General features: G+C 45.9%; 1 protein-coding gene across 1 annotated transcript in view; it reads left to right on the forward strand.

Moving 5' to 3' along the window:
* The window catches only part of LOC105002517 (chromosome unknown open reading frame, human C10orf90), a 95,910-nt gene that overhangs the window by 8,144 nt on the left and 62,853 nt on the right, over positions 1 to 24,913 (forward strand). The window contains exons 2-3 of the mRNA XM_010859153.1: positions 2,250 to 2,341; positions 11,030 to 12,152. Of these exons, the coding sequence (XP_010857455.1) occupies positions 2,250 to 2,341; positions 11,030 to 12,152 (1,215 nt within the window). The remainder of the gene's footprint in view (positions 1 to 2,249; positions 2,342 to 11,029; positions 12,153 to 24,913) is intronic.

Genomic DNA, 24,913 nt, shown 5'->3' on the forward strand with positions numbered 1-24,913 from the left:
TGAGTGCCGAAGAATTGATGCTTTTGAACTGTGGTGTTGGAGAAGACTCTTGAGAGTCCCTTGGACTGCAAGGAGATCCAACCAACCCATTCTAAAGGAGATCAGTCCTGGGTGTTCTTTGGAAGGAATGATGCTAAAGCTGAAACTCCAGTACTTTGGCCACCTCATGCGAAGAATTGACTCATTGGAAAAGACTGATGCTGGGAGGGATTGGGGGCAGGAAGAGAAGGGGATGACAGAGGATGAGATGGCTGGATGGCATCACTGACTCGATGGACATGAGTCTGAGTGAACTCTGGAAGTTGGTGATGGACAGGGAGGCCTGGCGTGCTGTGATTCATGGGGTCGCAAAGAGTCGGACACGACTGAGTGACTGAACTGAACTGAACTGAACCCCACATCCCATCCCTGGTAACATACAGAACCTGTAGTGCACGGATCACAAAGCTGGGAAGGAGGTGTTATTACCTGCATTTTAAGGATGAAGAATCTCATCCATAATGTGGAGGGAGGGCAAGCACCTTCCCTATGCAGGTGAGCTCGGGGCCAAGCTGGGATGCAGAACAGGCTGGTCTGGCCCCAGGCCTGTGCTGACTGCAGAGTTCTTAAACACAGACCAGAGCCAGGAGATTTCCGTCTTCATCAGCTTTATTGTCAGTTCATCATGATGCATCGACTCTGCACAGAAATCCATGACATCTTTCAAGTCTTATATTTGTGCTTCACGGGAAGTAATCCATGCACATCATGTTGGATGAACATCTCTGTCACTCAGTTCCAGGCTCAGATGGGGACGTAGCCACACGTCCGGGTGGATCTGATGGGGGCTCTGTTATCACCAAGGACGAGACAAGATGTGGATACGTTTTGGATGGGTCAGTGGTGGCCCTTGAAATTGCCATATCCTGATGCTTTTGCAAATCTGCCAAACTTGAAAATGCCATAGCATGTCATTTCCCCCATAAGATGCTTGAAATTTTATCTAAATTCTTTAATAAACCCTTCTTATGAACTGATAAAGATGCTAAATTAGAGAGCTGCTTTCTTAGATCTCTTCTTTCTCATCATCAGCACTGGGAAAGCATTCTTTGCACCTTCTGGAAACTCACTCTCCTTGGAATAGCTGCATTGTGAAGGCAACGCTGTAACCCAGGGCTGTGTTGCAGTGAAGGCTGATCGCTACCCACCTTCTTGGGCTTGACTCACATTCCTGCTTTGGCAGCAGGACACCAGGCAGACGTCCTGATACTTCAGGCTTGCATCACAAAGTGCAACTTCCTTCTCCTCAGCTTTCCATGAGGGGTGCAGGGCAGGTTGGGTGGATGAGGAAATTCCATAGAACGATTCCATAGACTTGTCCATAGTTTCCAAGCTGGTGGATGGTGGAGCCAGGACCCGAGCCCAGGTTCTACAATTATTGTCCCCTGCTGTGAGCATGTGGACCTGAAGATATTCTTGGCTGCTGCTGTGGCTGGTGTTTATGTGGAGGCTGGTCCACGGTGTCTCATTTTTTCCTCACAATGTCATCACAAAATAATCCTCAGGTATTCCAAAGCAGCTTCCTTATCAGTGTTTGAGTCACTCACAGGTCCTTCCAGAATGATTGTGTTAAGAGGTTGGATGAAAGTTGATGTTGCAGTTCAGGCATTCTTAACTCCAGGGATGTTGAGAAATCCATAGACATGATTCTCTCTTCTGCTGGGTGCAAACTCAGCACGGGTGAGTGTGTGAAGGCTAAACTTGTTCATTTATTAATATTACCGAGTCTGGGAACATAAAGCAACAGTATGGAGGAAGGCATCTTACAGCCTGATAAACAGAATAACAGTGAAGTCAGAGCCTCCATGGAGTGGGTTGGGTGGATAAGGGGAACAGACAAGGTTTTTCTTGGGTCCGAGTAGCCTAGATTCACTATGGTTCATATAATACTTGCGTACTAAGTCGCTTCAATCATTTCCCACTCTTTGCGACCCCATGGACTGTAGTCCACCAGGGTCCTCAGTCCATGGGATTCTCCAGGCAAGAATACTGGAGTGGATTGCTGTGCCCTCCTCCAGAGGATTGTCCCTGACCCAGAGATCGAATCTGTGTCTCTTATGTCTCCAGCATTCTCGGGTTCTTTACCACTGGTGCCACCTGGGAAGCCCATAATACTTGAGTAGGTGACATTAAATTTTATAGTAAAGTTATATACTCCACTTTATCCTTTCGTATACTAAAAAGTAGCAATATTATTTCCTTTTGCCTAGGATTACGGGACAGCCAGTACAGTCCCCACGATCAAATTGTCCTTAAAAATCTCCAGTCTGATGTTCCAGAGAAGAGATCTGACTTCACTGAGGTAACATATGTTTTTAACTCCTAGAGTAGGCAGCAAAATGCAGCCAACTGTAAAACGTGATCACTGGCCTACTTGTGATGTGTTTGCATTTTATTTTGTTTAGTCATAATTGGGATCAACGCAGCAGAAAATCTAACCATCATGACTAAGACTTTACGTTAAAGTATGCAGTGTGTATCCATTCATCCTTTTATAATCTTGACCAATAATTTGTAGATTTGCAGTATCAAAGGAGAGTATGGTGATCAAATCTCAACTTTAAACCAAAATTAATCTGCTGGAGAGGACGGATGATGCCATATGGCATTTTGAAGGTGGATAAGAGGTAATTTGAAATCTAACAAGCTAGCACAGGTTGTTACGACTGCAAAAAATGTCAGCGATCTCACACAGGGAAGGAAATTAGAGGTCATATTCACAAAATGAAATGTTTCTGATGCTAGACAATAAGGAACTCTGTGTACACAGTGGTAATGTTGACAGCATACCGCATGCCAGACTCTGTCTAACTGACTCTTTTCACCTTACCACAAACCCAGGGAGGAGAGACCACTGGCTTTCCATGTCCATGGATTCTTCATCTGTGGGTTCACCCATCTGTAGATCAAAGCTATTTGGGAAAAGAATCCCAGAAAATTCTAAAGAGCAAAACTTGAACATGCTACATGCCAGTTTACATATCAATATAACATTTATACTGTATTGCAGGCTATAAATGATCTAGAGATGATTTAAAGTAAACAGGAGGATGTGCATAGATTATATTGCAAACACTCTGAAATTTTACACAAGGGCCTTGAGCATCCTTGGCTTCTGGTATCTGAGGAGGTGGGGTCCTGGAACCAACCCCCATTGGATTCTGAGGGACAACTGTATTGTTATTATACCTATTTTGCAGATGATAAAATGAAAGCTTCAATAGCTCCAGTAGTTGCCTCAGAATCTCACAGCTCATAAGCTATCTGGGTCCAGAGCTTTTGTTCTGATCTTGCTCAACAAGGCTGGTGTAGAGAAAGTCTCATTCCAGTGAACAGAACTTGAACTATGGACTTTCTGCCTGAGAGAATTGTCCGAAGTGTTATAGTTTACAAGGCATCTCTTGGCTTTCACAGATGATAATTCTGCTGCCAACTTTGTAATTACGAGAGAAAGTGGAATTATAAGAATTGATCCCTCATAGCATTAATGTAGCCAAGGTAAAAAATAATTTTGCACCCTAAATACTTATCTTAGGTATTATCCTTTAATTTAACTTTGTGTTTAATAAAGTTCAACATTTCCTCAGAGATCCCAGGCTGAAATCTCACACAATGGATGAAGGCCACTATTCTGAGTCCTGAGATTTAGTCGTCAATATTTAAAGCCATTTCTATGTCGGACACGGAGCTCCCTATCTGAGATGTGCAGATGTGTAACTATAATTAATGTGCTTCCTGAAAGCAGGAACAAGAACCCCGGGTTGCAGGGAGGGAAATGAGTTGGAGGAGCCATTGACCACTGAGAACCATCCCTGGGAGGAGATGTCCATTAAGAAGTGGAGGATAATGTGGAGGTCAGCCGCTGCTTTTTTAACAAGAAAGATACCATCTGAAGATCTTTCCCACCTGTTTTTCACATTGAACTAGTAAAGTTCAGCATTTTTTCTGGTTGATGTTAAAATTAATCAGTTTGGTCATTCACGATACAGATCTTTGGACCCATGTGGCTGGATCTCAATAATACACACACACACACACATTCATATACTCACACTTGGTCATTATCTATAACTGGACTAACTCTCAGAGACCACACCTTCTAAACATCTACTTTGCAATGATCTGGATCCTCTGCTTTGATCATGACAGTAGCGTGACTTTCAAATTTCCCTCCTAACTTTGAGCTCTTAAGGCTTGTCCCTTGGTGGGTGTTATAAGGATGCTCTAAGATGATGAACACTCCAAATGGGTGCCCTTCCTTTGTAACCACCATAAATCTCTGCCTCTCCTCCAGAGCCTCCGAAAGATTGATCACTTTTCCTTTCAAATTCATCGAAGCCATAGAAATGATATGTAGGCACTTCTCCAGCCAAGTGATTACTTAAAAGGAATGAATTATGGAACTGAGTTTTATTTAAAAAAATTTTTTTTTAATTTTCCTGATAGCAAAAATAATGGCAATTTCATATAGACACTTAGGAAAATGTAGGAATATATAAATAAGGAAATACTTACGTATTTCTTTCCCGTATTTTTCTCATGCATTTTTAAACATGCAACTGTAATGTATATCAACATTTATAGTGTTCTTGTATTACATAACATTTTATCACAGGCAACTTCCCATATCATTTAAATTCTTTGTAATCCTTAGTTTTAATTTCTACAGAATATGAGGCAGTCGTGCGTGCCATGATTGACTTACCCAATCCTCTTTGAAAAAACATTTAGATTCTTGCCAGATTTTCACTGTCATATATTACACTGCATTGAATCCTCTGGATTCTAGTGAATGTGTAGAAAGATAAGAGCTGCAGGTTGGAGAGGGAGAAAATCTCCAACTTTTCCATTTTGTCTTAAAACCATCTTTCCTTATTGTTACATGCCAGAGGAACATTTGAGAACTTACACTTAGGATGAGATGCCGCTGGGTTGGCAGATGACCTAGAGAAGATGATTTTAGATCCCCCGAGCGGGAGTGAGCCGCTTGCAGCTGATGCAAAGGTAACTTCAGAGTGTGTCGGGAGGTGGCAACAGAGGCTCCACTGGCAAATAGAGTTGTGGTTTGCAGAGCAGCTATGGAAAAGGAAAGGACTGTCTCACGGAGAATAATACAGACTTCAAAGCCATACATTAGATTTGATGCTGAGCTACATTCATTTGGAGAAAATAAATTGCTCCAGGAATAGAAGCACCCTTACTTACTCCCGTGGTTCAGGATCTGATCTTCCTGCTCACCTGCTGTTTATTTCTCTCATCCTTCAACTTATGAAACAGAGCCCTTCTTAGTAATATGCCTTAAGGCATAAATATAAAGTTAAAAACAATCAATAAAATGCATAAAGCTATGAAAGTCATTATCAGCACTATAGAATCATGTTTGAAACATTTAAAAGAAATCGATATCTTAAACAGCATTTATGAACGAGAGAGTGTTGTGTGGGATGGTCAGGAAAGGGATGATTTACTACCAAAAGCCTGATGTAAAACCCAACTCATTTGACCTCTCTCTGACCTTGAATGTTCCACTTTACACACGAGATTATTTTCTTCCTCTCCAATCAACTCTTACATCAGTTAATTTTATATTAGATAAAAGACATCTTGTTTCAAAGCCATGTTCAGTTAACCAAGGACAGATGGAGTGACACCTTGAAACAGCTTAATTGGGGAAGATATTTGATGTAAAAGATGTGATTACTTTTAAAGGAAGTTTGTCCTGTTTGAAAAGCGCTAGCTGGATAGGCATATCAAGTGGCCCGTCTGTCTCCTCTCTTTCTTGGTTTCCCAGCCCAGAAGAGAGCAGGACGTGATGTGATATAGTGGAGTCTGTTATGGTCTCAACTATGCCCCGCCCCCCCCACAAATTTATATGCGGAAGTCCTCAGTCCTAGAACCTCAGAGTGTGTGTTTAGAGCAGGGTCTTTAAGGAGACGATTCAGGCTCAGTGAGGATGGGCCATCATCTAATATGACTGGTGTCTTTGTAGGAAGAGTTTAGGACATAGACACACGCAGAGGGAAGGAACTCTGAAGATACCCGGAGAAGGCTCAGAGCTGCTGGCACCTTGATCTTGAACTTCTAGTCTCCAGCTGCTGCTGCTAGGTCACTTCAGTTGTGTCCAACTCTTTGTCACTTCAGTTGTGTCCAACTGTAGCCCACCAGGCTTCTCTGTCCATGGGATTCTCCAGGCAAGAGTCGTACCCACTGGAGTGGGTTGCCATGCCCTCCTCCAGGGGATCTTCCTGACCCAGGGATCAAACCTGCATCTCTCAAGTCTCCTGCATCGGCAGGCAGGTTCTTTACCATTGGTGCCACCTAAGAAGCCCTCTAGAACTGTGAGAAAATAAAATTTCTGTTGTGTAAGCCACACAGACTGTGGTACTTTGTTAAAGCAGCTCTAGGAAACTGAGGCTGATTTTTAGGAGCTTAGATCTCATCTTTAGTTATTTACTAGGTCTCAGTGAGAAAATAGGATTTCATAAATAAAACTGCCCATACAATCGTGATGTAGATTGAAGGGCAAAGAATACAATGTTTCCTTTTTAATTTCTCTGTTTATTGGTTGGGGCTTTTGTCAAAACTGAGTCTAAACACCTGAAAGAAATTCAGTAGACTTTAATCTAATAATCCCTGGCCTGGCAGTTTGATGACCTGCTTGATGTGACCTCCAGTCTGTTAATTCCATGAAGCTAGGAAGTTCCCTCTGCACCCATCACAGAACCTGGCACATAGTAGGTGCTCAGCAAATAGTGGATGAGCAAATAAATACAGTAAGTTCCCTGCCTACGAAAAAGTTCCATTCCAAGGGCATGTTCATAAGTCCAGTCTGTTTGGAAGTCCATCAAAGTTAACCTCGGTACCCAACTAACATAATCTGTCTAGTACTGTACTGTAATGTGTTTATAATATTTTTTCACACAAGTAGTGTATACATAAAAACAAATGGAAAAAAAAAAACATTTTTAATCTTACAGCATCTTGAAAAATACAGCAGTATAGTACAACAGCTGGCATACAGGGGCTGGAAACATGTTTACATCTTTGCAAGCTTGCAACTTGAAAGTTCATATGTAGGGGATTTACTGTAAATGGTTTGACTATGACTCTATGTTATGAATAACAGAATTTGCGTTTAAAATAATTACATTTATTCTACAGTCATATTAACAAAATTTCAATGTATTAGGTATGTAATGGGTTGTTTCCATTGATGCAAGTCAACCTCAAATGCATTCATTATAAATTCCAGTAAAATATGCACAGTTTCGATATAAATACCCCCTCATGCCTCCATAGGTTTGCTTACGTCAGATATCCACTAATTTCTGCTAACTCACAAGACAAGTTATACCCTGGAGTTACATAGAATGTTCATGTCTTGGGAGGTACTCCCACGCCCATCCTTGGTTTTGATCTCCACAACTCCCGTATGAGGTAGTGAAGGCAAATGGATTTTCCTTTGACACTGGGCTTCCGTCAGCATTGACCTCCCTGGAACAGGGTCACTCTGACTTCTGGATTGATGATGGAGCTTCAGAAATAAGTTCAGATTCACATCATTCATGTGAGACTTCCCTTATCTGTTTGCATCTAATGGGATAAAGTCACAGTAGCACTTGCAGCCCCAAAGTAATGAAACGGTGGTTGACTCTCTGGGCCTCTAGGACCTCCTTCTGTAAATCCACAGCCCTGAGGTATCCGTCTAGTGTGGGCTCTCTGACTCAGCTCAGGCAAGCAGCCGGCTTGATGCAACGAGAATCGTTTTCTGGTCTGCCCTTGTTCCAGGTGAGATGGCCTTCACCCACTCCTAGAAACACACCCCTCATTTCTGACACCCCTTGTTTATATCAAGGCCAAGGCTCTCATGTGATCTTGAGCCTAAAGGATGGAGTCCCCTTTAATGCTGGGGGCCACAGTACGAGGCAGCCTGGCTTCTCCACGACAATTACCCTGTTTGTCCCCTGGCTCTATAGCTGTGGAAACCAAGGCTGCCTCCACGGTCCTGTGGCCAGTCTGGAAGCCCCTAGCCCAGCATCCTCTCTATCTTACTGTGCAGAAGACTCACCTGGCAGATGCTTAAAAATACAACTTCTGAGCATTATCCCCTGAGATCCTGACTCACCTTAGGTCTCTGGAGGGAGGGGTTCAGAAATCTGCATAAGACACAGATTTAAATCCCAGGTGTTCTCTCTGCAGGTGCTCACTGGCCCAAACTTGGGGAGACTTGCACTCCAAGACCAGTGCTGCCCCGTTTCCAACATGGGTATTTGTTTTGCTCTTGGAAGACCAGTGTCAAAGGAATTCCTCCTGGGTGTGATTAAGCACTTTGTAGATTGCATGGGAGCAATTATTATCAGAACGAAATTTTACTAAAATGGGAGCAATGATATTCAAGTCAAGTGACCTGGGGTGTATATCAGGTGAACTTCGGTTTTCTTGTGAGTTAACGACAGCCCTGGGACGTGCTGTGTGCAGGGTCAGGGGATGGGAGGGAGGGGTCTCGAGCATCCCAGTGGCTCTCTGCGTTGCCAGCCCTGCAATCAACTGGAAGCTTTAGAGAGGTTCAAGACTGGGGAGGGACACATGTACACCTGTGGCTGATTCATGTCAATGTATAGCAAAAAATATTGTAAAATAATTAGCCTCCAATTGTAATAAATAAATTAATTTAAAATAAATAAAAAAGCACCAACGCCTGGGCCCCAACCCCAAGGATTCTAAATCGTTGGAGAGGAGGCCTGAGCATTGGGGGTTTTATAAGCACCCAGGTGATTCTGTGTATCCTGGACTGAAAACCACTGAAGAGGAGCCCCTGCTTTAGAGAAGAGGTTCAAGCAGAGCATGGCTCGCACTGGCCATCTGGAGAAAGGTAGCCATGATGTTTCTTATTATCATTGGCTGTGCTGCGCAGCATTTGAGATCCTAGTTCTCTGACCAGGGGTCAGTCTTGTGCCCCCTGCAGTTGGCTTGTGGAGGCTTAACCACTGGACTACCCGGAGCTGCCCTGTTTCCGCCATGGATATTTATTTTTCTTTTGGAAGGCTTTACTTTGTTTTGTTCTTTTATATTTTCTTGGCCTCGCCACATGGCATATGGGATCTTTGCTCCTCAACTAGAGATCAAACCCCGACCCCCTTTAATGGAAGAATGAAGTCTTGACCACTGGTTCGACAGGGAAGTCCGGCGTTTTGATTTTTTAAAGGGTGATTTTCAAGATCACGCTCCTCTCCATTTCTTCTTATTCACCTAACTCTTGTCATCTTTTGAATTTGCAACTTCCCACATATCTTTACCTTTCATTTTTATTTTATATTGGAGTGTAGTTGATTTACAGTGTTAACATGTATCTTTCAAATGTTAACACCCGTGAGCTAATGGAGATTGCCATGAAAATAAGAAAACAAAGGAAAAACCGAGAAAGACAAACTGTCCCTCTTCCCATGTCTAATAGCAAGGATGCAAGGAGTCTTGGGTGCTAAGACCTCATGCACGGGTCCTCCAATCAAAAGTCCAGCTGGAGGAGAGCATTCCAGTAGCTAAGTGAATGCATGTGAATCCTGCCCTAAAGAAAAGAAAAAGCCGCTGCACTTTCTTATCCCATTTTAGGAGAAGAGTATGATCTGCTCTCATCAAACACAGGCCCTCCCCTGTTTGGAAAGACCAGCCACCCCATGGCTCAGTCCGCGGTTTTCCATGAGCTCCCTGGGTCACCTGCATCAGGCTGCCAGGAACGTTGGCTAAAATGCAGATGCCTGTGCCCCACCCACAGACCCGCAGATTTGGAGCCTGGGAACCCTGCAGGTGTAACATCCCAGGTGATCCTCAGGTTCCTTGGCGTTAACGAGCTGCTGCGGTCAGTGCTGAGCACAGTTACGCCTTCAGGCCCCCGAGGTGAAGCTCCCGCAGCCAGCGTGGGGTGAGCAGGTCCCTGGGTTATTTTGGGTGCCTTGCAGTGTATGCAAGGGTTCATCTAAAGTGCCTCAATAAGTCAACACAGAGGCTCAGAACCCCGGGAGCATCCCCTGGTGCTGGACGCGCACAGTCTTCCGTGTGGTTTTCTGCAGTACTTCAGGCACACGTGTGATAAATTCAAAATGAGGGCAGTCTTCTTCCTGGTCTCCACCTGGGTAGATGCTTTATTAAAGATCACAGCACGGCGCTTGGACACACTGGTGATTGACTGTCAGGATATAGGATCTGCTGATTAGGAAGCATGCAGCCCCTTGATCGTTATCCTGGACAAGAACTCATGTTCAAATACCTGGGCACTGAAACGCCATAAAACTGCATCTGTTTTGGCCCAACCCCCCACCCCCATCCCATTCTGTTATGTGCTGTCGTTACTGTGTTAGTCTGGGCAGTTGTCAAGCCTGGACGTTTGATTTCCGTTAATTTTGGTTTCTGGACTTTGATCCTGTGATGCCGAGCCTGGGCGAGTGACTGAGTTCCAGTCTAGACCAGCAGAGATGGGGGACTCTGTTGGGAAGTTGGGGGCTGAGGTCAGGAGTGGGGGTGCTGTTTGGAATCGTGTGTGCTGATCCCATGGAGGAGCCTGGACTCATCCCCCACGCACACCTGTGCTCCCAAGTCCCAGCCGTCCTCCAGAAGGCCTCTTCCCTCTTCTGTGAAGCTGTGAGCCTGTATCCAGGTGCTCCTGGGCCTGGTGAAGGTGATTGCTGAAGTCTGATTATCCCCATCAACACAAACACCATTAAATTAACTCAGTATAGACTCCAGCAGGGCAAAACCAACTCCCCAGTCAGAGATATTTTTCCAGAATGTCTAATCATTTCACAAGCAGACACGGGTTTCCTGCCCTTCGGATGCTCAGAGGTGGTGGGTGTCAGGTGTGTGATGAATGGCCTTGGGTGAGAAACACTTGAGTGTTAGGAAGGACACTCTCCAGCATCCTCTTGGCCCTTGAAAGAGTTATCTGCCTGCATTACAACAAGCTGCTTGAATAATTGCCATCTTTTTCCATTTGCAGGGGACTCTGGCATCTCAGAATACAAAAATGATTTCATCCATAGTCATTTCACAGCTGATTGATGAGAATAAATCAAAAGAAAATGGGGCCGCGCTGCCTGTGCCGTGTGCATATCCCATGAAGCCGTCTCTGGCTAATCGCAGCAGAGTCACCATTAACAGGGCCTTCGAGTTCCTTCCTGGAGGACTGGGAGTTCAGACCCCGGTGGGGGAGCCAGGACTCAAGACCAAGCCACCGCCCAAGGAGGAGAAGCCGTGCAGTGGTTCCCAGAAGGGCTTTGCATCCATCACCATCACGGCCAGGCGTGTGGGTCCCCCTGCTAGCACCCTGGTGTGGGAGGCTGTTGGGGACCCACTCTGCATCAAGTGCAGGGCCCGGGATGCTCTGCTTGGGGACCCCTCTGCTCTGGCTGGCGGTGCCGATCCAACTCAGCACCATGGACCTTTCACCTGTACAGAGTTCTCCAGAAACAGCTGTGTGATGGGGTTGAAGGTCCCCGAGGCCCATGCACAGCTATGTGAGGGACATGGGTACTGGATCACCAACGTGGACCACAGGGAGGATCAGTTTTCTCCAGGCACCTCGCGGTCACGGGCAGGAAAGAGCCCACTGGTGTTCAGCTCGTGTGTCCATCTCAGGGTGTCCCAGTCGTGTCCCAATCCCATCTACTATCTGGACAGGTCCCTCTCGGTCCCTGTGGAGCCACCTCAGCTTGCTGGCCCTAAGATGCACAGATCCGTCCTGTCCCTCAACCTGAGCTGCAGTTCACACAGGCTAACACCAGATGGAGTAGATGACACAGAGAACCGAGAGCCTGGAAGTGGAGCCCTGAAGCCCGAGCTCCAGGAGGGAGACCAGGATCTCCTTGGCCCACGCTGGAACCTGGGTTTGCAAGGAAGTTTCTTGAAGGAAAACCCATCGTTGGGGCAGATGGGTTTCAGGAACTTGGAGGCTGGCAGGTGTCCTTGGAGAGGCTTTCCTCCTTCGGAAAATGCAGAGGCGGGAACTAACCAGATCACCATGAGAAAACGGAAGGAGGACCAGGCGACTCGTTGTCCCACCCGTGGTCACAATCAGGCCAACCAACTGTCCATTCACATCCCAGGCTGGAGTTACACGGCAGGTGAGTGACGCTCCCATCCTCCCTGCCACCAAGGGCAGACCCCTCCCCGCTTCAGGTAATTGGTTTAATTGCCAAGGTGCTTAGTGAGTTTCTTCTAGGTCAGTTACTCCAAGAAGCAGTTCTCAGTAGTGGCTTCATCTGTCCCACTCAGAGCTGACCGTAGCTGCATATCGATGTCTGATTGGATAGATGTTCTTAGATGATGCTTCTGTAAATTATGAAAGGTCTTCCCATAAACTTGTTGCCATCAGTAGCTCCAGACCATACGTAATGAGTAGGAAACTCGCCCCAAGTGAAGTTCATTTAGGCCCCTGTCGTTCCAGGGTAGGATGAGAAGAACCAAGGGCCATCTCTCCCGGATGTCTTGTCCCTCTGCTCTGAACATCTGCATGTCTGGAAGTGTCCAGGCTTCTATGCTGTTTACTTTTCAATTGGGTCATTGATGTTGATGGTTTGGCCTTAGAAGCCTGGGCCACAGGGCTCCATCGTGGAGTATATATGTGAGAGTGTGAGTGTCTGTATGTGAGTGTGGACAGCAATTATGGGTGTTTTCAAAAAGAGGCAAAATGGGGACTCTCCATACCAAACAGCAAACGCAGCAGTTTTCTGTCCCCTTGGTTACATTTTCTGGGGGCAAACTGGCCTGGATGTTTGCCTCTCTGCCATTGCCCAGGGCCAGGCAGAGTTCCCAGGGTCAGCTGTTTTGGGCACCCGTCACCTTTCTAGGGAGATTGGAGTTGGAAGTGGAGGGGGCCTTAATCAGAGGTCAGATTTCTTTCCTTCCCTGTGTATACTTCTGTGAGGAACTCTGGTTTATGAATTAGTGACTTACCACTTGGGGAAAATATTTAAAGATAATAGTAGTAAAATTGAGTAAAATGCACATGCAACATATGCATAATAATTTTATGGTACAATTTGTACCCATTAACAGCTTTATTAATTAATAAAAATGACTGTAAAACATTTTAAAGCTATAATGTGTGTAGAAATGTTACATGATGTAATTAATTTTAACAAGTGTATATATATTGAATGCTCAGAGAATTTAAAGCAATTTGACATGGCTTTCAGAACTGATGAGACTGTTGAATGCCTTGGAGCCTGGCAGACTTATTGCAACTAGGAAAATGTAAGCAGCCATCAGTGTTGCAAAGCTGGGCCTCACTTTGGTTTTTAAAAGACATTTCTCAAGCCAGCCATTTCTTCTTCCCTGTTGATGAAGATTCTGGAAATATATGGCCTGTACCGTTGCACGCTTCCCTGTTGAAGCATACCCCAGTCTCTGTGCAGTGTCTCATGGTATGAAATCATAATTTAGATTTACAGCACTTTCAACAAAAGAGTCTTAAAAATCACTAGAGCCAGGACTCAAACATTTATCTCAGAGGAGCAGGAACAAAGAAAATCCCCCCATCCTATTCTTGACTTTGGTGCAGAGAAGGTTTTTGCTTGTGACTTTGTGAGATCACTGCTCCTGTAACTGGCTTTCTTAAGCAAAAAGTATGAGTTAATTTTTACCTCCCCTGAGCTGACCTCCCTCAGAAGAGCTCTAATCCCAATGAGGCAGGTGTGGAGCATTTGAAAGGCTCTAAACCGCCTGGCCCTGCTCTACCATTTGAGGAAGGAGAAGCTCATGGAGGCCAGATCACTTTCTTAGAGTTGCTCATCTATTATTTTGCAGCACATGGAACATGGAGAAGCCACACTAACTCTCTGAGTCTGTTTCCTCATCTGGGTAACTACAGAAGGGGTTGGATTTGGTATTCTTGAAGCTTCCCTTAAGCTTTAACAAATTCTGCTCTTTTTGAGATGAAATCTGTAAGGGAAAGAGGTTCCATGTGACTCTGGGCCCTCAATCATGAAGTTCAAAGTTATAAAACCTTGGGCTTACTGGGACACATGTATTCATGTGTACAAATATAAATGCACACACACACATACGTATCCCTGTAATGCTGTGCTCTCTCCCTCAGAAACTCATTTGCAATGGGATGCATTTCTTCCCAGTGACAAGAAAGCACGTCCTGTCCATGAGATAGGATTCTTGCCTGAAATGCATAAGCACAGCTCATCACGGACTCTAACTACCACAGTCTGTCCTAGCGCAGTCAACACAAGTCTGCAAGGGTGAGCTCTCTGACCTTCAGTCTTGACAAAGCTTTTTAACCTTAATGCGAGTACTTGCCAGCAGTGGTGATGCTCATTAAAACGCAAGGAAACTGTTTGTGTTTTTTTCACTTGAAACTGGAATCTTCTCTGCGGCGTTCTTGACAGCCTCCTGTGGCTACACATGCTATTAGCGGGCTTTGTACTTCATAGGTGAAGTATGGTTCACCTGTGGTTCATCAGAGGAATCTGATTCTTTGTATCGGAAAGATTCCAAAATATCAAATAAGCAGCATACTCACTAAGCCGACTAGCATTCTGCTGCAAGGTAGGTGCAGCCCTGGAGATTCTGCACAAATGGAGGCAAAGCAATTTCAGCTCTAGTTATTAGGTCATCAGACAGACAGTCCTATAAATTGTATTCTTGAAAGAGCCTCCAGGACACACACCCAGAAAGATTACTAAGATTAGAGAAAATGAGATGCTATCAAGCGCTTTGTGCAATGCAGATTGGCTGTGTCTGCCAGGACACGCATTTTTAATAGACCCAGGGGGCACTTGTTCTCTTTTCAGAGGCTGAGGGCTTGGGAACGGGTTCCCTCTTTGTTCATTTCCTCAGGTCCTGTAAGTCTGTTACTTCTCCACTGTTAGAAGCATTCTGCTGGCACCTGGTAGGTGGGCATTCAACAAATCCCGGCATCTACTGGTAGGGAAGAATTTCGCCATCATCACCAACCCCACCATCACCATCCTATCAATACCTACAACACACACTGTGGAAATCCTAGAGGCTAAGCCCTGGGCTACGTGCACTGTATTCATTACTTTGAACCATTTAAATCCTTCTATAAAGAGAATATCATCATTCCTATTTTGCAGAAAAGACAGACAAGGCTTGAAGGTTAAATAACTTGTCCGAGCCCACCTGGCCAGGAGGTGCCAGAGCTGAGCTCTGTCCTGTGTGTTTGGCTCCGGCTGTGCCATCCTCAGTGAGAGCACAGAATAGATCAAGTTACGAAGGTGGGGACTCTCTCAATGGTGGCCCCATGTCCATTACCAGTGTCCAAGGTGATGCTCAAACACTGCTCCTGGGTGTATAAATAAGACCAGCATTTGGTGCCCAGTTACCCTGGTAGAATCTGTTAGGAATAAGCAGCACAGTTAATTTCTAGCTAAATATAACAAGCCATGCCATTGACACAATTAAAACTTACTGGCTCAGACATCCTTCCTAGACTGAGATCTGTTCTCCTGGTATTCTGTGGGACTTCCAGGTTGACCTGGATGTTTCTCTCCTCACCAGGTGTTGCATGCCTAAGCCAGTATTGAGTTCCATACGTTACTTATTGCCAGTTTCATTTCCCATCTGTGGTCTAGATCTGAAGCTTTCTGCTGTTCTCGAGACACCCAAGTAGATGAGCCAGAACCACCTGGTTCTATTTTAATGCTTGTGGAGAAGACCCTGTTGAATGGACACCGTCTGCCAACACGTTGGCGTGTTCTAGGTGGATACCGATGTTCTAGGTAGATGCGCCGTCCTAGAATGGCTATGGTGGCGTTGGTCTGAGAAGTCCTCAGTTTGCATTTAGTCAGAAGACTAAGAAACACAGCATCCCTTCTGTGACCTGCAGTCACTAGTGGACAAAGCTGGGAGTGACTGGAGAGGGAGGAACCCCATCCAGGTCATGGAAGGAGAGCTGTGTTTATTGGTGTTCTGACGCGGTGATCTAATGCATTTGTAGCAGTGAGGTTTATTTCATGAAGAAACCACTTCCACCATTCAAGGGGAGGCTACATGACACCGTGTGTGTACACACCAGGTCTACCAGAGAAGCCTGCATCACACTCAGCTCTCAAGCCCATGAAGACTTCTTGTTAGAAATGCCAGAAGGCATTTGAGGAGGAACCCTTGTTTTACTTTTTTCTTAAATGATCTAGACCTGGGGTTGGCAAGCATTTTTTTTCTTTTTGGAAAGGGCCAGGTAGCAATTAAGTATAGGCTTTGCGGGTCATGTGGTCTCCATAGCAACTACTCAGCTCTGCTATCGTAGGATGAAAGCAGCTGCAGACAACGTGTAAATAAATAAGCATGGCTCTGTTCCAATAAAACTTTATTGACAAGAGCTAGCAGTGGGCCAGATGTGACTTGCCAGCTATACTGCCTGCTCTTATTGCCTATTCTCCAAGACAAAGTTTGCCCTGTTGGCCATTATTCCATGTTGGAGTCTGTGGAAATCTGGCTCTCTCTGAGATGGTCGTGACTGGGCATTTATTGCTAGATGCTCTTGGAGTGGCACTCATGGATGGGGGTGTTGATGGGCTTAGAATATGAATGTTCTGTGATACAGTCAGAATGAAAGCCTCAGAGGGCTCTGAACTTGGGGTGGTGTTTCAGTTACTCTGGGGGCAAGGGGACAGGGTATCAGTCCTGGGAAGGGGATGTGACCTTTGGCGAGCCTAAGTTTGCTGTAGTTATGCTGAACTTATGAGAACTGTCTTCTTGCAGGACCCCAGCAGCAGGGGGGACTACAACCTTCATCCCAGAGGAGAGGATCTGAGTGCATCCCAGCTGGTCTGTCTGAAGTTGAATCATTCTCTCCTCTCTGTGGCCTCATAATTCTCTAGAACAAGTCGAGGGTCTTTCAGGACTGGACCTGGGGCAGTGAGGGTGGGGGAGTGGGGGTATGGATCTTAGCACCTGTTTGAAGAAATCCTTCTTTCCCACCCTGGACCATTTTTGTTTGGGTTTTTCTTTGTTTCTTTGTTGTTTTCTTTTTTTATTTTTTTGGTTGTTTTTTTATAGGATCTCCAAAAAACCTAAGCCCTTTGGGTTACTCTAGCAGATCCACTCTTCACTGCCCCACTCCCCAGAGGCACTTGCTTCTCATTTTGCCCTCTCTGCCTTCTCCCTGCTGTTCCCTTTGCTTAGGAAAACCCTATTTCTCACTTCACTGATGCTGATTTTTCCAAAACCTTTCTTGGAATGTTTTCTTGGGGTGAGGTGTCCATTTGGGAAAGCTCTCACTCTTCCTAACTGGTCCTACTACTGACATTCACTCAACAAACCTATACTGAACAGTGGGCTGAGGGCAGTGACTTGGGCACAGGGTGGCAGGGGTGCTGAGAGGCGGTCAGATTCAGGGGCTGTTTTGCCAAGGATGGGATGGGAGGGCAGTGCCCTCAGTGGCCGGAAGTGGCTGCAGGATGCGTCTAACCCTCTGCAGAGTCCTGAGGCTCCTCGCCTCTCAGAGCTTCTCAATCAGAGGGCGAGCCTTGCTCCCCACTGCCCAGCACCTGGCCAGCACTCACACAGGGACTGCATGCCCTCCTGCCATGGAGGTGTGGCCAAGGACCGGGTGTGCGATCTTACGACGGTGCCTGCTTGCTGGGAAGCAGTTAAGAGGAGACTTGAGAAGGATGAGATTTTGCATTTTGTGTTATCATTCATAACAAGAGCAGCTATGGAGCCTTAGAATCCGCTGACAAACGGACAATGAAACGGGCCCCCTGGTGTGTAGCAACAGCTGAGAGCAGGACGAGTCAGCCTCAGCCTGGGGACTGAACAGCCCTCGGCCGGTCCTTGTGAATCAAGTTTCACTGGAGCTTTGTTGCTCATTCGCTGAGTCATGTCCGACTCTTTGCACGCCAAGGACTGCAGCACGCCAGCCTTCTCTGTCCTTCCCTATCTCCTGGACTTTGCTCAGATTCATGTCCTTTGAGTCCGTGATGCTGTCTAACCATCTCATCCTCTGCTGTGCCTCCCTTCTCCTTTTGCCTTCAATCTTTCTCAGGATCAGAGTCTTTTCCAACGAGTCAGCTCTTCACATCTGGTGGCCAAAGTATTGGAGCTTCAGCATCAGCCCTTCCAACAAGTATTCAGGGCTGATTTCCTTTAGGAGGGACTGGTTTGATCCCCTTGCTGTACAGGGGGATCTTGTCCAGCGCCACTGGGACACAGCCATGGCTGCCCCTCCACACTCTGTTCTGCGGCTGCATTGCACTGCCCCGTGGTGTTGGGTAGCTGGGACAGAGACTGACCCACAAAGCTTGCGGTATTTACCACTGTGTCTTTACAGAAAAGGTGTGCCAGCCCCTCTCAAGGGCGTGCTCTGGGTGACTGTGGGCAGGTCTCCTCCCCCCATAGTCTCCGTGTCTTTATCTGTGAAACGAGAGGCACAGACCAGCTCTCTCTTGAGCTCTCCTCTCCTAGGACGTGAACTTATGCATTCTCCTGGCTCTGGTTTTCTGTCATAGTAGCTGTTCAGATACGTCTGGTTGTCAGGTTGGAGAGATACTCGGGGTCAAAGAGCAAAGCTCTCTCCTGGTGACCTCGCTTACTCTGGGGTCTCCTCTGCCTCTCTCACCCATCCCTGTCTGGCTTCCTCTGGTTCTTTCCTCCCCCTCCCCAGAGGTAGGTCCCCGCTGAGGCTCATCCTTGGTACGTGGCTCTCCTGTCTTTTTACATATCAGCAGCAAAGTCAGGTACTTGCATGCCACCCCCCTGTTCTCAATAAGTAGCTGGGATGTGTGTCCAGCCCTGGCACCTCCTGGCGGTGCCAGACCAGACCCCTGTCTAGACAACCTTTCCTCACTCCCGTGGGGGCTGTGGGCAAGCCTTCCATTCCACAGAGTGGACAGGAAATCCAGACATGGTCAGCTCACCACGCAGGTTACACTCTGGTGGGGACACAGACATCCAAGGATACCCTAAATATGTATGCCATCATAGACTGTGGTCGGTGAGGAGAGGACCGTGACAGAGTAGCAAGGAAGGTTTCGTTTAGAAGAGGGGACTTACCAAGACGATCTTTCTGAGGAAGGGACTTTTTTATTTTCACAATTTTATTGGAGAATCGTTGATTTGCAGTGTCGTGTTAGCTTCAGGTGTATGGCAAAGTGATTCGGTTATATGTACACATTCATTCTTCCCTTTTCAGATGGCCTTCCCATATTATTTATTACAGAGTATTGAGTAGAGTTCCCTGTGCTCTACAGGAGGTCCTTGGTGGTCACCTATTTTATATGCAGGAGTGTGTGTCTGTGGTTCTTTTTTTTATAAAGATTTATGATGTGGATCATTTTTAAAGACTTTATTGAATTTGTTCCAATATTGCTTGTTTCAAGTTTTGGTTTTCCGGTATGTGGGACCTTGTCTCCCTGACCAGGGATCAAACCCTCACCCCTTGCATTGGAAGGCAAAGTCTTAACCCTTGGACTACCAGGGAAGTCCCTGTATGTGATTCTTGAGAAGCACATACATGAGGGAGCAGCATGAGAGGATGTTTCTAGGCAGAGATGAGCTTGGCATCTTTGAGATGCTGAGAAGGCCAGTGTGTCTGCCGCATAGCAAGCAGGACCACGAGGCTGAAGCTCAGGCTGAAGAAGGAAGCTCGTGAAATGGTTCGGGTCGGGGCTTTGAGACCAGAATAAGGATTGACAATTTTATCCTAACAGCAGTGAGATGTAGTGATATGGTGCATGCTTTAAGACAATCACCTTTACTTTTCGGAAGGTGAAGGATAAAGGAGGTAAGGTCATTGCCGTGGAGTAGACAAGAGTCGTATGGGAGGCTGGAGGCTGGGGAGAGAGTCTGATGGTGGAATTCACAAGTCTTGAGTATTGATGAGGTCAGAAGGGGGATGGGAGTGGCAAGGATGACATCTGACTTCCCGGCTTGAGCTCTGGGATATTTGGGGGCTTTTAAAAAAGACTTTGTGTTTTCGAGCAGTTCTGGGTTCACAGCCAAATTGAGGGGAAGGTACAGAGATAACCCCCCCTCCACCATTCACAGCCTCCCCTGCTCTCAGCATCCACCAGCAAAGTGATGTATTTGCTGCAACTGATGAACCTACATTGGGTGGCATCATCGCCACCCAAAGTCCATAGCTTTTATTAGGGTTCACTCCTGGTGTGGACCTCCGATGAGTTTGGAAAAAAATGTATAATGACATGGGTCATATAGAATAGTCTCACTGCCCCCCCCGAATCCTCTGTGTTCCCTGTATTCATCCTTCCCCACCCAAACTCTGGCAACCACTGATCCTTTTACTGACTCCATAATTTTGCCCTTTCCAAAATGTCATATACTTGGAATCATACTATATACATCCTTTTCAAATTGGCTCCTTTCACTTACTAATAGGCATTTAAAACCCCTCCATGTCTTTCCATTGTGTGAAAGCTCATTTCATTTGAAATATGAATAATATTCCATTGTCTGGATGGACCACATTTTATTAATCTATTGACCTGAACAAGGACATCTTGATTGCTTCCAAGTTTTTGGCAGTTATGAATGAAGCTGCTATAAACATCCATGCGTAGTTTTTTGTGTAGACATAAGTTTTCAACTCCTTTGGGAAATACCAAGAAATCTGATTGCCGAATCATATGGTAAGAGTATGTCTGATTTTGTAAGAACCTGCCAAGCTATCTTCCAAAGCGGCTGCACCATTTTGAATCCTCGCCAGTAATGAAGGAGAGTTCTGGTAACTCTGTATCCTTGCCAGCATTTGGTGGCATCAGTGTTCTGGACCGTGACTGTTCTAACAGTTGCGTAGTGTATCTTCCTGTCGTTGTAATTTGCAATTCCCTGGTAATATATGATGAGCATCTCTTCATATGCTTATTTTCCATCTGTGTGTCTTCTTTGGTGATGTGTCTATAAAACGTTTCGGACTGTTTTTTTATTTGAGTTGTTTGCTTTCTGACAGTTAAATTTTAAGAGTTCTTCATATATGTTGAGTAACAGGGGAGAAGCTTATTATCCAGAGGGGAGAATGTGAGGAGAGGTGTAGAAGATCCCAGGTACCATGAGGGCAGGTTATGTCTGAAGTGTCAGTGGGACATGCAGGGGAAACTGCAAGCTGAAAGTTGGACCCATGAATCCAGAGCCAAAAACAATGTTCCAGGATAGAGTTATGGTTTGGGGGATGTTCTCCCCAGAGTTGATGTTTTATGCCACAGCAGTGTTTGAGAGCATCTAGGAAAAGAGAAGGACAGGAGGCAACAGGGATCTGGGCATGCTGAGGTTTAAAGGTCTGGCAAGAGCCGCCGTTTCAACTCCACACTAGTACGACAATCACCAAGGCCCCTCTCTTATTTCTGTTGTCTTTCTGTGTGTCTTGCGCTGTTCCAGATACTTCATGGGTTTAATCTAGTTGCTTCTCCCTAAAAGTTTGTAGGAAAGGTACACCAATTACCTGCATTTTCCAGGAATGCACAGCTACCTGGGTGGGGGCGCTCACGCCTCTAGCTGTGTTCCATGGCCTTCTGATGGCATGTCCCAGACCACTGTGGCCACTTTTCTGCTCAGATTTCCTCCTGCTCTTGGTAAGGGTCCCCTCACCTCCTGACTCCCAGGCTTACGAGTTAGTGTCAGCTTTGCTTCCTCCCTCTTCCTTGCTTCCACATTAAAGAAAAGTGGAAAGTGGAAAATCTCTGATGCCCATCCCTTTTTCTCCATGGCCATGGCCACTCTCCTCACTCAAACCTTTATTATCTTCATGAAATTTCTGTGCACCAGGAGATTTATTTTCCTGACTATAATACATTATAGGCAACTATGAATAACAAAGAGTGAAATAAAAAGCTCAGTACCCTTAAGTAGTCACGTTTCACATTTTGCTGTCTTGTCTTCCATTCTCTTTCTATGCATGTCTGTGTTTTGCTCACAAATGGCTGAGATCCTGCTGCATATGTTATTTCCCTCTGGGTCTCTGCCACTCAATGCTGTATCATAAATTTTTCCTGATACTAACAGGACTTTATGAGATAGCTTTCATTGACTATGCAGTGGTGTGCTTTATGGATATATCGTAGTTTAACTAGTTCTTCATTGTAGGTCCTTAAAGTAGTTACTCGTTTTTCACTTTTTGGAGTAATACTGATGTGAACAGTGGACTTATAAGGCTTTCTGTGTGCTGAGTTATTTCCCTTCGAATAAAATACCCTTGAAATGGAATGTCTAAGTCAGTATCAGCCTTTTTAAGGTACTTGACACATATGCCAATTTAGACGCCAAGAGAAGCCTAGGTGAGTGCCTTTCTGTACATGCTTGGCCAAGATTAGGTATTAACTTGCAAATTATCCCAAATTTCCAAATGAAAAATGCTGCTCTGTTGAGATTTGGGCTGGTGTTTCCATGGTCGCTAGTAAGAGGGAACATTTTGCTTCGTGGTTCCTGCTTCTCACCGTGACCTTGACCATAGCTGACGCAGTACCCCCCACCCCGGTGTTGCCTTCCCCCTCTCCTCCTTGGCAGCATCAACATTTGGGGCCAGATGCTTCTCTGTTGTTGGGGCTGTCTGCGCACTGCAGGATGCTTAGCAGCATCCCTAGCCTTACCCCCAAGATGCCAATAGACCCCCCTCTCAGTGGTGACAAGCACAGATGTCTCCAGAATGTAATTGGGTTGGGGGAGAAATGACAGAATCATCCTTGGTGGAGAACCCCAGGCCTGCTCTGTGTCCAGCCTCCCTGTAGCCAATCGGTACTGGGGACCCCCTGCTTGGTGATCCTCATGGCTCACCAGACTGTGATGTAGCCTCAGGGCACCTTCCCAGTTCTGTCTCCCCGGGACTCAACTCCCAAGAATTCAGTTGCCTTTTAATGTCATATATTTTCTGTGTCTTGGGGGCCATTTTTCTTCTTCTAGACAGTACTGTCCTGGAGGTCAGGATCCAAGTCCAAGTTAATGGCACTGAGCCCTCCATACCCAGCAATGAGCCATGGAGCCCAGCGCACATGCTCAGGACCTGGGTGCTGGGCAGAAGACAGGCCATTCTAATGACCCAATAAAGCCTTGCTGATGTCAGAGTCACTTAAAAGCTTGCTGCCTTTTCTTCTTCAAACCACCTCTCCCTGGGATCATATCCAAAACCTCTCTGGCCAGGAAAGGGTGGCGAGCCATGTAAGATTCACTGTCCAGAGGTAGGTTGTGAACATAAAGTGAAAGCCTTCCTGCTTTGTTTTAAAATGGAGGGGAAAAATTCTCAAAATATTGTCTCTCTCCAAGAACTTAGAAGAATAATCAAATTTTATCCAAGGAAGAACTCTATTATCCTTCAGATGGTCAAATGTAAAAAAATAGAAAATGCATGAACAATATTAAAAATATTTGAAGGTTTTTTGGGGAGGGGGTTTATTTCTATTTGTTACTTTGGTAAGGCTTGGTGAGATTTTCCCTGTAATCTGACGTTCAGAACGTTCCCCAGACTCTATCTGGTCTCTAAAGTTTGCTCATGTCAGCCACCCTTGCTGTCTCTATGGAGAAAAAGGGTTTGTGTGGTTTTTTTTCCTTCTTTCTGAGTAACCCCCTCAATTATATGAATGGATTGTGTCCCCATGTTGCTTAGGAAATGCTCTTTCTCATGGGCCACTTGCTCAGGTTTGCCTGAAATAGATTAAGAGAAAAGGATTCAAGGGCCATGTGTGCATGCTAACTCACTGGAGTTGTGTCCAACTCTGTGACGCTATGGACTGTAGCCCACCAGCATCCTCGGTCCATGGGATCCTCCAAGCAAGAGTGCTAGAGTGGGCTGCCATTCCCTCCTCCAGGGGATCTTCCTGACCCAGGGGTCAAACCACATCTCTTATGTCTCCTGCATTGGCAGGCGGGTTCTTTACCATGAGGGCCACCTGGGAAGCCCCAAGGCCCACAGCCAACTGACAGGTAATGGTCTGCTCTTTGAAATAGAAATCTGCAGATCAACCTTCTCTACATGATTGAGAAACAGTGATAGGGTCACCTGGCAGAAGCCCCGTGAATTTGGGAATGAGACCCATCTGAGTTTCTTTCGGTTGGCTTCTGGTCTTGCAAACTCAATGAGGCCATTTACATGAAGAGCGCTGAGCTGTGTGGTGGACAGTGGGAACTCAGTACACTTCATTATCATCACCAGGCTTCATTATCATCTGGGCTGTCTGCAAGAAATCAACTGAGACATGGTCTTGGAAAGAGGATGTGGTCACAACATTCTGTAAGGAAAAGCATTCCAGATATAGATCACCCTGGGAACAGCCAGGGGAATGCAAGAAATAGGTGGTAGGAAACCTTTGGGGTCTGTTCAATGATAAGTGACTCTGATGAAAGGTAGAGGCTTGTCCATGTTTTGAGTATCGATGGACCATATTTAGGTGGTTTTGTTCAGACGGCCTGTGTAGAGAGTGAACAAATGACTCTGAGGTCCTGCAGCGTCCTGTCCTGCACCTGCATAAACACATGTGCGGGTACCAATGGACCCGCCTCAGTTCAGAAATGGCAGCAAAGGAGCTGTGAAAAGTGGAGCGTCAGAGCCTGGGCAGCAGAGCTTGGGAGAAGTGGTCCAAAAAATACACTGAACATCACAGGGCTGTGCATTTGGGAGCTAGAGCTAAGCGAGACCTCAGAGATCAAATTGCCAGCATCCACTGGATCATCGACAAAGCAAGAGAGTTCCAGAAAAACATCTATTTCTGCTTTATTGACTATGCCAAAGCCTTTGACTGTGTGGATCACAATAAACTGTGGAAAATTCTGAAAGAGATGGGAATACCTGACCACCTGACCTGCCTCTTGAGAAACCTATATGCAGGTCAGGAAGCAACAGTTAGAACTGGACATGGAACAACAGACTGGTTCCAAATAGGAAAAGGAGTACGTCAAGGCTGTA

The sequence above is a fragment of the Bison bison genome, unplaced genomic scaffold (assembly GCF_000754665.1).
Source record: "Bison bison bison isolate TAMUID 2011002044 unplaced genomic scaffold, Bison_UMD1.0 scf7180017864456, whole genome shotgun sequence".
NCBI lineage: Eukaryota > Metazoa > Chordata > Mammalia > Artiodactyla > Bovidae > Bison > Bison bison.